At 47.0% G+C, this 13,803-nt stretch overlaps 3 protein-coding genes across 8 annotated transcripts in view; 2 read left to right on the top strand and 1 right to left on the bottom strand.

Moving 5' to 3' along the window:
• Positions 1–8,541, top strand: part of RTN4 (reticulon 4) — a 36,294-nt gene extending 27,753 nt beyond the window's left edge. For all 4 annotated transcript variants that reach the window (XM_065739444.1, XM_065739445.1, XM_065739446.1 and 1 more), the window contains 5 exons: positions 1,297–1,435; positions 5,959–6,028; positions 6,634–6,680; positions 7,923–7,981; positions 8,336–8,541. In XM_065739444.1, coding sequence (XP_065595516.1) covers positions 1,297–1,435; positions 5,959–6,028; positions 6,634–6,680; positions 7,923–7,981; positions 8,336–8,378 — 358 coding nt within the window. In that variant the 3' untranslated portion in view covers positions 8,379–8,541. The remainder of the gene's footprint in view (positions 1–1,296; positions 1,436–5,958; positions 6,029–6,633; positions 6,681–7,922; positions 7,982–8,335) is intronic.
• CCDC88A (coiled-coil domain containing 88A) overlaps positions 1–13,803 on the top strand; it is a 271,485-nt gene that overhangs the window by 155,539 nt on the left and 102,143 nt on the right. The window lies entirely within an intron of this gene.
• The window catches only part of EML6 (EMAP like 6), a 113,655-nt gene continuing 111,288 nt past the window's right edge, over positions 11,437–13,803 (bottom strand). Inside the window, exons 39-41 of the mRNA XM_065739453.1 lie at positions 13,582–13,735; positions 13,185–13,285; positions 11,437–11,839 (exon numbers count right to left, since the gene is read on the bottom strand). Coding sequence (XP_065595525.1) covers positions 11,815–11,839; positions 13,185–13,285; positions 13,582–13,735 — 280 coding nt within the window. The 3' untranslated portion in view covers positions 11,437–11,814. The remainder of the gene's footprint in view (positions 11,840–13,184; positions 13,286–13,581; positions 13,736–13,803) is intronic.

Genomic DNA, 13,803 nt, shown 5'->3' on the forward strand with positions numbered 1-13,803 from the left:
CTTTCCTGTGTGGAGTGCAGTGGTGGCATCTTGAAAGAAATAAAACCACTGATGTGTAAGAGTAATTACTAAGAGTGCATGTTTCTGGTTTCCATGCCAGCCTGATCCCACACTGCTCTCGCTTCTCTCCATTTTTAATGAGTGAAGTGGTTCAATCTAAGTTTCCCTTGAACCTTTCAGAAAATCCTGCTTGCTTCCTGTTTGCAGCCTTCTTCCTAACTTTGTAGGCTTTCCAGTCACTCTGTTTTTCTTCCTCTCATCTTCAGTAAGCATAGTTAAAAGCTTTCTCAAGTTTATTTCTCCCTGATCACGTGCAGTTGCTGATTTAGCCAGTCGAAGCCAGTGCTTTAAGTGGGAGATTCCACTGTATGTTAGGGGTGGGTTTTTTGTTAATTATTTAATTGAGGAAACGACACTACACCCTACAGCAGAATCCTTCCCCCCAGAATTAATTATTTAGCTGCAGTAGCTGTAAAGTGATGTCCTGTTACACAAGGTGGTGCTGCATTGCTCCTCTCTCTAAGGTGGAAATCAGATGCATTTTTCTTCCTGTGCCAGAGTCCCATCTACTACAGGCAAAAGTCACAGTGCAGTGAGAATGGACCTTTAACAGGATATAAATATGCACTTGGGCGTTGAAAGAGTTGCTGTCACTAATTGTAAGAACGTGGTTTTCCTTTTTCTGTATTTCTTTAATGAAATGATAAAAAGTTTGCTAATTTTCCCATGCCTCGGTGCGTTGATCACAGTGTGATAGTTTCAAACACATCTTCCAGCAGTGTGCATACCCTGCTTCTATAGGACTTCCTCTTGTTTGAGAAATGCAGAAATCTCAAGTCCTGTAAGATACGAGGTTGCCTTAAGGACTCCTGTTTTCCTGATGCAGCAGCAAAAGAGAACGATCCCCTTGTCTCCTGCCAGCCTCCCCACCTGTGTCTCCAGTTTTAAATATCTGCTGGCCTTCTCACAGTGACAGCCACCAGTAATGTGGGTCAGGGATGCTGGAAGCGTCCGGCCACTGGCGAGCCCTGTGTGCTGGTCAGTGTGCCTGCTGTCTGCGTGCCCCACTTAGTACAGGAGCACAGCACGGCACTCCAAGGCAAGCTTTTCCTTTAGAGAGGTTGTGGGTTTGTTGTTTTTTTCTTTCTTCTCTTGAGTTTTGCTGTTCCTTTCCAAGGGTGACTTGGATTAGTACTGCTCTGTCCTTGTAGCAGTCTGTGTGTCCTGAGGTTTGCGTGTTGGTGCTGCTTGGCAGAGCTCTCGCAGTGAAGTTTCAAAAGCTGGTCTTTCTTGCAGGGCTTACTTGGAGTCTGATGTAGCTGTGTCTGAAGAGCTGATTCAGAAATACAGCAATGTTGTGCTTGGTCACATCAACGGCACAGTCAAGGAGCTGAGACGCCTCTTCCTCGTCGATGACTTGGTCGATTCTCTGAAGGTGAGTTTGCTCCAGCTGTAGGTAGTGCAGCCTTGTGCAGACAGATTCCTTGCTCACCCAGGGCAGTGAAGCCCCCTTGTCCTTATGCAGCTGTTCATTCACATTTATGTTTGGCTCCACGTGGAGCCGTGTTTGCTGGAAGTGCTGAGCCTTTTTGTAGCTTTCTCTTAGACGCATTGAGCTGTGTCTAAAGCACCAAACACTGTCGTGGGGTGGATAACTTCATTTGCGCTGCGTTTTGGCAGCACAGTAAAACTGAGTGGAGAACTGAGATCAGCTTTGGTTGCGTGCAGCTCAGTTGAAGCTCTTTGCTGGTGCTTAAAAGCAGAAGTCTTTTCAGAAAACAAGGCGCTGCGCTGCAGTATGTGTGTTTAGGATGCATCGTTCCCTCTCTTTCTGTAAAAACAAACCCTCAGTTTATGGCTGGCCTGATAGAGTCTGGTTATGTTGTTTTGTTTGTTTCTGTATTGTGGTTCATGTACAACCCCTTGCCTTGAACAGCAGGAGTTTTGTATCCACTCTTGGTGGAGGAATGGGGTCTGAATGATGCCTTTGTGTTTCTAGGAGGGTGGATCTGGGTTCAGTCACTAGATTGGTGTGTAAATAATTGTTTTTTGTTTAGTGATACAGATTAGTGACATAGTTTTTGTAAGCAACTCTGCCTGAAGCGTGCCAGACAGCATAACAGGTACCTGAGATACTTTGAAGGTAGCGTTGAATGGACAGTACTGGAAGTTGACAGAACAAAACTGGCAGTGAAGAACTGGAGAAAAATGGCTGTAAATTCATTTTTGTGCTGTGAGAATGACATTGTCTCCTTTCAAGCTTATCTCCTGCCATTGTCTTTCAAACAGTTGTTTCCTTTAGTGAGGCACTTTGCTGTCTGCTTGTTTTTCAGTTTGCTAAATCTTCTGAAGTAAAGTTGCATTTATCCTCCAGTAAATCTCTTCCTTACAATGTGCTCAGTGAGCCCTTTGAGCTGTTGTGGGGGTGAGGGAAGGGATTTCTAGAGAAACTTGGAATAAGAGAGGAAGGCTGTGAAAGTCTTTGTTATATTTGTGGAATAGAAACCAGAGACAGATCTCAGGATCTTACCTTGGTTTTGGATCCAGTTTCTTATTACGATTCAACACAGTCAGGAGCTGGTATTGCAAATGCTGCAGTTAGTGTTGTGCAGATCTCTCATAGGAAGGTCTTTTCCCACTGGAGAAAAGATTGTAAGGTCCTCTGGGATCTGCTGCTCGTGAGAGGAGTCGTTCTCAGAAGGGAGAGAGGAGGTGAGGCCTTGGCCCAGGGTTTTATGTAGTACCCTTCCTGCTCCTACAGGACTGTGCAGCGGAAGTACTCCTCCGATGGGGCTGTGCCTTCATGTTTTCTGCTCATCCTTCTATGAAATTGATGCCACTGCATTTTGTGGTACCAGGGCTCAAGCGGGCCTGTTACTGGCACTGTGCCTTGCTGGTGTTTCCACTTGGGCTGCAGGGGATGGCTGACAACTGCATGCTGCTCTTTGCTCTGTGAGAGGCTCTCGCCTTCCATTCAGTGGTTGGGTCCCTGGGGTCATCTGTGCAGCACTGTGGCCTCACCAAGAGGAGAGTTGTTACCTGACTGGAATTGCATTTTGACATCTTGTCCTCAGGGAGGAGAGGAAGTGGTCTTTTGTCTATTGTGCTTTTTGATAGCATTGAGTATCAGTGTTCAGAAGAAGGTTATTTTGTGTCAGGCCCGTTTGGATGTGATGAAACGATGGGATACATGGCAGAAAACATCGTAGCCACAAGGTTGCTCCCATTTCTTAAATAATTAAGCCTTTGTGGTATGTTCCTTACTCTGAGTCAGGAGAATTTCCACACCATTTGTTTAGAGGTCACAGTCCTTTGCAGTAAGGACAGGGAAACAGTGAATGGCCAACTGCTGCTTTGGTCAATGCTGCATGAGGAGTTAGGGCCTTCTGGAAGTAGAACAGACACCAGTTGGGATGTCCTCGAGGTGCTCTAATCACCTTTAAAACAGCGTGGTACGTAGGAAATAGGTGTTTATTCAGCTGAAGTAATTCTTGTCCCCTCTCTCTGGCATTTAAAACGCTTCATGTGGGTTAATTAGTCTCATTTATAGCAGCTGGGGGCAACCCTCTGTGAAACCAGTGAATGTCAGCACTGCTCTCAGCTGCTGGTTTGAAGAGTGTGTTTGAGGAAAACACTGAATGCTGATTACGTAAATAGTGGCTCTGGTTTTATATTAAAAACAAACAAGCAACAGCAACCAAAAAAACCCAAAAAAACCCTGCAGTTCTTGGCTTGTAGTTTCAACATCTTCACTGTAGGAAACAGAATGTTTTGTGTATAATTAAAGAGCTCTGTTGCAGGTCAGCATAGTAGTTCTGGCTGTAAAACCTGTCTCGTTAAGATTTTTTTCTCTTCTTATTAAACAATTCTTCAGTGGTGGAAGTCTTAAAACAGACTAAATATTTATGCTGCACAAAGAGATGCTCCTCAGGAGGGCTTCCAGGAGAAGCTGCACTTGGGCTCAGTGTGCTGTGATCTGCCGTGCAGCAGCTTGTGCAACCAGCAACCTCCACAAGGACGCTGGGACACGCAGCTTCCAGTTTGTCGTTGCTCAACTGTGCTTTGAGAAGTAGAGCTCTGTGCTGTATTGGAACTCTTTTATAGTAGAGAAACTGAAAGATGGGCATTTCTGAGACTGCCATTGCCTTACTCTTTGAGAACTGGAGCTATTAGTCGTTGTGGTGAGGTGGCAAAAACTCCATTCAGTCCATCGCGTACACTGCTGTTTTGCTGGCTTGCATATCGTTGTCATGTGTAGGCAGTGAGCTTGGGCTCCATGCCTTCCTTCTGTCCCGAGCATGTGGGAAGAACTGCACTATCTTGGCAGGTCAGTGCTGCATTGCCTCCTCCTTGTTCTCCATCTTAGAGCTCCTAGGGTTCAGGTGTCTGTGGTAAGCCTGTCTGCATTTGCAAGCTTGCCTCATTTCTAAGAAACAGTAGAGAGGGGATTGAGATCTAGCCCACTTAACCTTGGCAGTGTGGTTTTAACTGCCAGAAGTGTGGGAGAGAGGTGGTGTGAGAGAGAGCTTGGGAGGCTTTTGCTGAGCATTGTTTGGCCACAGCTTCCCAAGGGCCAACGGGAAGAGGCAGAGGGTGGGAGCTGCACACAGGGTGCAGGGCAAGCAGGGTGCTGACAGTCAGTGTGAGCCCCTGAGCCTTTATCTTTCTGGGGCCATAAATACAGCGTTCACTGAATAGGATTGGATATCCCAGTGATTGTTCCAATGACTGCTGGACTTCAGGATTGATTCTTGTCTACTAATTGCTGCTTACACAAGCCCAGTTTTCTGGCGTGGTCATTATCCTCAGCACTGTTATTAATGCTCACCTGCCTGGGGTGCTGCTTCATTTCTGTCCCTGCAGCCATTCAGGGGGTGCCCGGGTGGCTGTTGGAGCCCTTTGCTGCTTCTGCTCGAAGCCTGAGCATTTACAGTGCCGAGTGCACACTGTGTCAGTCACTGGGAATGATCCCAAGCTCGCTGCTGCAGTGACAGTTGCTGGCTTTCCTCCTGTGCAGAAGGGGATGAGCTGCAGGGATGTACCCATGCTGGAGGTGGGCTGCTGGCTTTGTTGAAGCACCCTGTGCAAAGGGTGGGAACCACTGCAGTGCTGCACAGCAGAGCTGGGCTGAGGGTGGCATGAATCACGAGGGAGCATGGAGAAGTCTGCTTTATTCTTCTTGATAATCTCACTGAAACTCAGCTCACTGCTTAGAGGTACACACTGCTAGCTCCCCTTGCTCTGACACGCAGCCCTGGTCTCTGCTCTGTTCCTTATGGGCTGTGCAACTCTAGAAGAAAGCGGCTGATTTTCCTCGGGGGGGTGCTGACCCAGAAATAGAGCTGGCAGCGTCAGCCCCTCCTGCCCAGTATAGGTCAGAGGTGTGCTTGGGACACTGCACCTGGCAGAGGACCTGAGTCCCTGCTCAGAGCTGCTGGGACTGCTCAGGACGGGGTCTGTGCAGGAGCAGTGGTGGGCGAGGGATGAGGTGGCATCCTCCTGTTCCATGCCCCCATCTGCAGTGTGGCCCTGCTGGAGCTGATGTGCTTGGACACAGGCTGCCAGCTCAATGAGAGATGGCTGCTGTCCTGTCTGCAGCCCTTAGGTCTCTCACTTGCCTGTCCTGCTGTGTGTGTTTGAAAGGTGGGAAGTGGGAACCATCATTGCTAAATGCTGGATGGGAAGCACTAGATAAACGCAGAGGGCATTGGGCAGCCACCAGGTACTGGTAGCTCCTGGTCACTGCTGGCTTGGGCTGCACTAAGCCCGATGACCTAAACACAAGGGGCTGCATATCCTATTACTGAACCCTGCAGCCATCTTGTCACTCATCTATAATTACATTGGACATCCAATGTCTGGAGCATTCCAGCTTTTTAAGTATATTTTGAGAATTTTTCCAGCTGGTGTGCTCTGTGCCACAGATCGTGGGCTAACGTGCTTTTTTTTCCTTTGCAGTTTGCAGTGTTGATGTGGGTGTTCACTTATGTTGGTGCCTTGTTTAATGGTCTGACATTACTGATACTGGGTAAGTGTTTCAAGTTGTGTTAAATAGCTGGCATGACAGGATAACCCTGGAAAAGCACTGCCTGGTATTCCGAGTCTGCTCCTGAGTTGAGAGTGTATCAAGATGATACAGTTACGTGTCCTTCTTCTAGGACGCTGATAACACTGCAGGAGGAATAATAGTGAATTGTGGTGTTGAATTCCTTGAAGCTGCTGACTTTTGGGGCATTGTATCGTTCAGAAGCATGTTCTGTTGTGCTTATCTGCCAGTGTTAGCTTTTCTTTGGCGTGGCTGCTATACTGTAACTTACTGGCAGAGGCACAGGAGCAGATCTGGTCCCCTCCCACTGAAGATAGTTTGTTTCTGGTAGTCCAGTGCAGCTGTCAGAAGCAAACTGCTGTCTGAAGAATGTGCATTGCCCACAGTGCAGAAGTGAGCAGTGATCAGACCTGAAGAGCAGCTGAATTCCTCCTTAATAGACTGCTGAAGTTACTGGACAGTAATTTTTGCCTTTGCTTATTCTTGTACCTTTTTGAAAGAAATGTCAAGGTGTGAAAACTAGCCTCTATTGAACAGAGCACCATTCCTTCTCTCAATATTTATACCTTTGATCTGTTCTTTTCCAGCTTTGATTTCGCTCTTCAGTGTTCCTGTTATTTATGAGAGACATCAGGTGAGTTTTTAATAGCATTCAATGAAGTACTCTATCAGATTAGCTCCACTGAAAACGAAGCCAGGAGAGAATTAAAACCAAATGTTATTCTTCTAAACTCTTTGAAGCATGGTCCTTTAACCAGGAGGCAGTGCCAGGGAACCAGGTTTGCTGCAAAGTCCAGTCTGCGTGTGCTTCCCTTCCTCCTGTTTGGTGGAATTAGAAGAGGGCTTCCCCAGCAAACAATTCCTCTCATCCAGATTTGGTCAGGATGACAGCAGCATTTGGCAGGGTGTGTTAATCTTGATGTAAGATCTTCGGAGCTAATATTGAGGCTTTGTGTCCCAAATCACCGGGGAAATTGTAGTTCTGACAGCAACTGGCAGTGGGAGATGCTTGGCACAGTCCAGTACTTCTGTCGACAGACTAATGTACACGAAGGAGGTAAGAAGTAAAATGGGTATGATTAAATAGTAGCAAACTGGAGCGCAGGGAGTGTCTTCAGCAGGTGGTAGCACAGGAGGAGGGAAGCCAATGCTGGCTTAGCAGTGCCTTCTCCTCTTTCAAAAACAACCCCAATCATGGAGGCCAGCTTGCAGTGTGGGAAAGAAGGGAAGAAAAGCACTGCGAAGATGGCAGAGCCTCTTGGGCTTTTCTCCGAGCTCCCAGCCAAGCCTAGAAACAAGCAAATGAGCTCTGCAGCAAAAGGAAATCCTGTAGCCCTGAGGAAATGCAATGGACAATTGGTGTGGCTTAACCCGGGCTCCTCAATCCTCTTGAGCTGAAGGCTGCTCCCTGAGGGTGTAAGCTGTTTAGCAGGCCCAGCCCACCAAAGCAGCTTTCCTTCTGCCTGGTGCTCCGAGGGGTGACTGCCCCTCACCACCTCCTCAGCTGTGCTCTCACGTGTCAGAGCCGCCTCAAAAAGAGGCGTGGATGGAAAAATGTCCTGTGTTTCAATATGTGATGGTTACCAAATCTGCTCTTCCCTACTCAGCTTAACAGTGAGCTCTACTGAGCATCTTGTAGCTGGGGAAATGGCTGCCTTTTGGCCCCTGGTCACAGGACGGAGGGTTTTACTCTGGAAGCTGGCTGAGAGGGAGCTGGGCTTGGGCAACCTTGGGCTGCATCAACACAAAGAATAGCCAGCGTTGAGCTCCTTCCTTCTGTCAGCAGTTGATCCTGCGAGGCACATCCTGGTGCCCTGCTGTAACGTTGCCTTCCAGGCAGCAGTTGGTCTGTAACATCTCCCGTGTTACATTTCAGGCCCAGATTGACCATTATTTGGGACTAGTGAACAAGAATGTCAAGGACGCGATGGCAAAGTGAGTATTTTTGGCTTGTTTCACTTTCTGTGTGAGTAATGTGTATGCCCAATACTACATGCACTCACTGCGGGAGGAAAAAGTCTTGTCTGAACATGGAGTGGTTGTGAGATCTGCTCCTCTCTTGCTGTTTAGATTTCCATTAGAATGGATTTGAAGCTACTAGTAGAACCACAAGCTGCCCAGCATTTGCAGCTGTGGGCTGCGTGAAGGGGAATCAAAGAGCAGGTCTGCCAGTTTCTCAGTGCAGTGGTTGGTGTGCTGTGATAGTTTTCTTCACTCATTGCTGTCTCTAAGAATACTTTTCTGCCTCCTTCCAATGCTGTTCTTTTCCCTCTCCCCTTCCTTTTGCAGGATCCAAGCAAAGATCCCTGGGCTGAAGCGCAAAGCTGAGTAAAAAGCGTGAAGCAGCGTGCTGATGGCAAGTTCAACGTTGAAGGGGGAAAATACTCATTTGGATTTACATGGGGAGGGTCAGGGAATAGCAAAACCCTTGACATTGCAGTGCAATTTCACAGATCTTTATTTTTTAGCAACGCAGTGTTTGAGGAAAAAAATAACTGTTTTGACTGCCATGTGTTTCATCATCTTAAGTATTGTAAGCTGCTATGTATGGATTTAAAACTAATGATCTTTCTTTATCCTGTGTGCAGCACTGGCTAATACAAAAGATTGGAGAAAGCTGTACATTTTGCTTATCAGAGGTAGGCACTGCTGCCTTCCAGCAGATGTAGTGCAGGTGGAGCGGAGGACAACACTTCCCAGTTTGTGCACTGTGTATGGTCTGTGTAGATTGATGCAGATTTTCTAAAATGAGATGTTTTAGAAGAATATACCATTTTTGCAAGTTTTTGAAAAATCTTGCCTTTTTGGTATGAGTATAGCTGTATTGTGATTTTATTGTTTTATCAATTGCCAATATATATATATACATATATATATATATGTGTGTGTGTGTGTGTTTCACAAAGCTTAGATCTTTCAGCTGCTCCACAGTGCTTCGTACGTCAGAGACCTGACTGATTCTGGACTAGCTCCATAGCACACAAGCTTGAGAAACTAAAATGTCTCTGTAACACTAGCATCTCTTTAAAAGAAGCAAAACAAAAAAGTAATGAACAAAGGAACCTCCACGTAAATGAGAATTACAGCATACACTCGGTTGCACAAACGTACAGTAGTTAATTTTGAGCAAGTAATTCTACAGTCTCTCAAACTCTGATCATATGTGGACTGAATATCGAATGCTGCAAATGTTCTCTGGAAACTTAAAACCTTGTTATGCAAGAAATGGTAAATGAAAATATAAACACTTGCAGTTTAAGCTGTATTGAACTAAGTCTGTGGAATGCATTGTGAAATGTAAAACAAAAAACAAAAGAACAAAAAAAGCAAAAAAAAGAAAAGTACAAAAAAAATCCCAAGTATCAATAAAGCTTATAGACTTAAAAGTAATACCGATATCTTGGTATCTTGCTTTCTTGAGGTAAGTTTAATATATCTGTGTTTATTTTAAGTTGGTGGTGACTAAATAGCCATTGTACATGGTGGTGGCAGTAGTTGGTCAGTGCTGAGTAGGTGGAGTTCTCATGGTACCTCTTCTTTCTGTCTGTGGAGCAGTTTGTTGAGGTGGAGCTGAGCTGTGCTGTCCCGCAGAGCTGTGCTGGTGGAGCAGCAGTGCCAACACAACTTACCACCCTGAGGTGGTCCTGAGTTACCACTGAAACTTAGGGCACATGAAAGGGGAGAGACTGCTGAAAGATGTCAGGTCCTTGGCTGCCTGTAGCTGTAGACGAGATCAGGTACTTGTCTAAAGGAAACTGTGAACCAAGTGAGTCCAGTATGTTTTCAGGTTGTTGGGTTTTTTTTTGCTGTCTGATGTAGGGAGCTGGACATGGAAAACTTGTATACAAATTTATTTGAGATGTTAAATGAATGGCATTTTGACCATTGAAAAATAAATACATGCACTAATATATTAGTTTAATTTACAGTATAAGACATCACATTTTATAGATAAAGCCAAAACAGTATGAACAAACAGAACTTGTGAAGTGCTTTCCTGACAGACACTATTGCTGTAAGGTATTGGTAATGCTGCCCTTGATGGCTCCTTCTGGTGCACAACTGCTTTTGTTCAGGATACAATCAGTGTGAAAGGCAGACATGACAACATAGGCCAAGAAGGTGTCACTGACATCACCACCCAACGGGATTACATGATTTGATCCTGAAGGAGTCTTTAAAAACAAACAAAAAAAAAGCTGCATAGGGACTCTTATTGTGTATCTGACAAACTGATCTTCTGTATAGTAATATAAGGCATTAATAAATTCAGTTTTAAAAAAGCTGATTCTTTGAGGTTGCTGAAGCACTTTTGTGTTACATATACATAGGTCCACTCCTTGAAGGGGAGAGCTGTTTGTGTCATTGGTCAGCGTTACAGTACTGCGTCCAACAGCGGCTGTCTGAGCTCGGTGGGACCCTGAAGTGTTGTGGCAGGATGGCCCCACAGCCCAGCACCTCAGTGAGCTGAGTGGGACTAAAGCACTATCTGATTACCATTTATTTTCACCCTCTAAATGAAATGAGAATGTTCTGTTCGGGCCTTTATTTCTAAAAGGAAGGTCATTTCCATGTCAGAGCTCTCCAGAATAATTTGACATTCCCCACGTTTTCTGTTCCTCTTTAAGGTCAGCAACTTTTTCAAGGGAAATTCTAATTATTTTCTTTCTCCGATTCCCCTGACCCTCGGTGTTTGGTTTTGCAGAAATAGTCATTAACAAGTGCTCAACAGTTACGCTCAGTCTTGGTGAGCATCTGCACATGGGCTCCACTCGCAGGTGTACGCGCCTTCCATCTCCTTCCTGCTGCTGCCCTACTGCACTGGGTGTGTGAGAAGCACATAGGGAGAGGAGTTCAGACTGAGCACCGATGATGCTTTTCTCAAGGGCAGGAACACTTCCTGGGGACCAGAAAGCTGTATCTTATACCGAGCAGCATCAGGCTGGCTGCCTGCTGGAGGGCCCCTCCCCACTGGGATAGCAGGGGTTGTGAGGAACCCTGTGGCACAGTGGAGGGCACTGATTCTTGGTGCAGCTTGGCAGGCGGTGTCGTGCCCCCAGTTTGGCTCATGCTCTTGGAAACAGTTTGGAAATTGTTTTTTTTTCGAAGGGATAACATAGCCAGAATGGGCATGAATGGTTAGCCCTCCTCTGTGCAAAAGTTTAGCACCGTATGTTGAAAGCAGACGTGGGAGGCAAGATCGTAGTCTATACTACAACAAACATTGTTCAAAGGCACTTAATGGATAGAAAAATTCGCCAAAGAAACTTTTTTTTTAACAAAAAGGACTTCAAAAGCGGTACTTTTCTCCTTTGATGATGGAGAACTGCAATGTGAACCTGCTGTCCTGTCGTCACCCGACTGAGCGTGAGGGTATCAGGGGTGGGGACAACATTTCTGGATTGATGTTTGAGCCATGAATTTTGAATTAACACAAATTAAAGGGCCCAGCGTTTTGCTCTGCGTCCTCCCTTCTCCCACCCAGTTTGAATAGTACAGTATTGGCAAAAGCAGCATGCTAAGTTACCTGTTCACTTCAGCCCACCCTGCTTACAAAACTGTTGCCTTCCAAACCTCAGCTTCCTGCTCCAGGATGTCAGCATTTGAGACACAAGAACACACCGGTGTTCAGTACAGTCACAAGAACTTTGGAAAGGTGAAATCTGCCTGCAGCATTGGGCAGAGCTCACAGCAGCTGATGGGGGAGAGGCATTGGGGGCTGTCGGTCCTCAGCCATCGCTCGGGCGACAGTAACATGGCAGGAGCTGTCAGAGACATCGCCACACAAACACACTGCAAGGAAATTAATGGAGAGTTAATTGATATCAGTAATTGATACTTTCTGAAGCAACCTCCAGCGTATCTTCTGCCATGGCTGGTACACTGAAGCACACGCTTCCAGGTATGGCAGAGGGAAGGCAGTGCACTGCCTTCCTCCAGCAGCACCAGGGCTCTGTCCTCCTGCACACTGTGCTCACAGCCACAAGGGCAGACACACACATAGGGGCACACACAAGATGGGACACAGAAACACGTGGACAGACAGACAGGCACGGAGCAACAGGCATGCAGCCACACTTGCACAGACACGCAGACACACACGGACACACTGACACACAGCCCCATGTACACACACAGATGTGCACAGACATGGATGGACACAGATGGGCACACTAAGCCACAGGCACGTACCCAACCCCAGGCATACACTACACACACAGCTCCCCAGAGCCACACACGTCCCTCCCACATGTGGCACACACCCACAGCCACGCACACAAAGCCAGAGCTCAACACAGCCACGTGTGCACACAAAACCCTCACAGCACACACACACACAGCTACAGCCACAGCTACACTGCAGTGAGCACAGTCACACATCCCTCCTCCTGTGGCTGCACACGGCTCCTGTTGCACGCGGAGCTGTGCACACCCCTGAACACACAGTCACACACACGTGTGCACAGCTCCACCATGAAACCACCCCTCCCTGTACACACTGCCACACTCCAACCATGCCCCTTAGTTTTTTCCTGTTGTCTTTTTTTGTTTGTTTTCCTCTTTAAATTCAGACACCTCTTGGACAGACTGCTCTCTTGTTTAAAATGGCCTTCCACATCTTCTGTGCTGTTTCTTCTGCTGGCATTCCTGTCCTGCCCTTTGCTGGGGGGGGGGGGGGAGCGTGGCAGTTATTTTGGTGTGACTGACATCCCCCACCAGCTGTCTTTGACCTCAATGCTCTTCAGGCGCACGCAGGGCACTGTGCCAGCAGCTGGGGCTCCTTCAGCCACCTCCAGTCCCCCAGCAGCTCCCAGCTCTGTACTGGAATGGGGTGAGCTCTGCTTGAGCCAGCTGCTCCAGGAGGACAGGTAGCAGGAAGCCCCAGGGAGCTGGGGGCTGAAGGTACAGTGCAAGGTACTGCAAGGAGCTTGACAGCCAAGCAGAGGAGCATATCAGCCACAGGCAAGCATGACATAAAGCACTGCAAGACTAAGAAAAGCAAAGCTCACTTTTCAGCAGGCAGCAACTAATGCGGTATGAGCCCAGAAAGGCAGTGCATGCATTGCTGCAGGTCTGGCCTGCAAAGGTGCACAGCAAGTTTCCTAATCCATCATCATAAAAACAACCAAGCAGTTACCTGCAGTCATCTCCTCCTGTGCTGATCACATATTTATCATCGTGAGAAAAGCGTATGTTGGTAACGTGCGCGGAATGCCCGAAGTACCGCTTGTGTTTGGCCTGGTGGAAAAAGAAGAAAGCTCAGGAATTCAGTGCACTGCTGTGGCACTGAAGAGCAACAACACTGACTTGTGAGCTACCACAAGAGCACAGCCCCTGCAGCATTGCAGCCTTTTAGCCCCAGCAACACAAACTCAGCAGCTGCTTCTGAGCGCTGCACCCTCCCCAGTGCTGGAAGGCAGCAGTCTGCAGCTGACCCACTGCACCATACACACTGCTTGAAGCCATGTGCTAAGGAATCTCAACATGGGCAGAAGTGAGCTGCTTAGACTGAAGAAAAATAAGTCTCCACTTACAAATTTTTCTGTGCATGGGAAATCAAACAGTTTCACCAGACCGAAGTCATCTCCCGTGACTATATTTAGGCCAGCATGGGTCACGCATGCACAATTGACATCTGCCTTATCTGCATTTCGTGGCCAGATTCCAATGACTTCATCTCCAAGAATGCTGTTCCAACAGGAAGTTGAAAAAGAATGTTAGACCATGAGACTTGCCTGTTGCAGCACAGTCTCCTG

This window comes from Cyrtonyx montezumae, unplaced genomic scaffold (assembly GCF_038088225.1).
Source record: "Cyrtonyx montezumae isolate F1298 unplaced genomic scaffold, pur_monq_1.0 scaffold_24, whole genome shotgun sequence".
Lineage (NCBI taxonomy): Eukaryota > Metazoa > Chordata > Aves > Galliformes > Odontophoridae > Cyrtonyx > Cyrtonyx montezumae.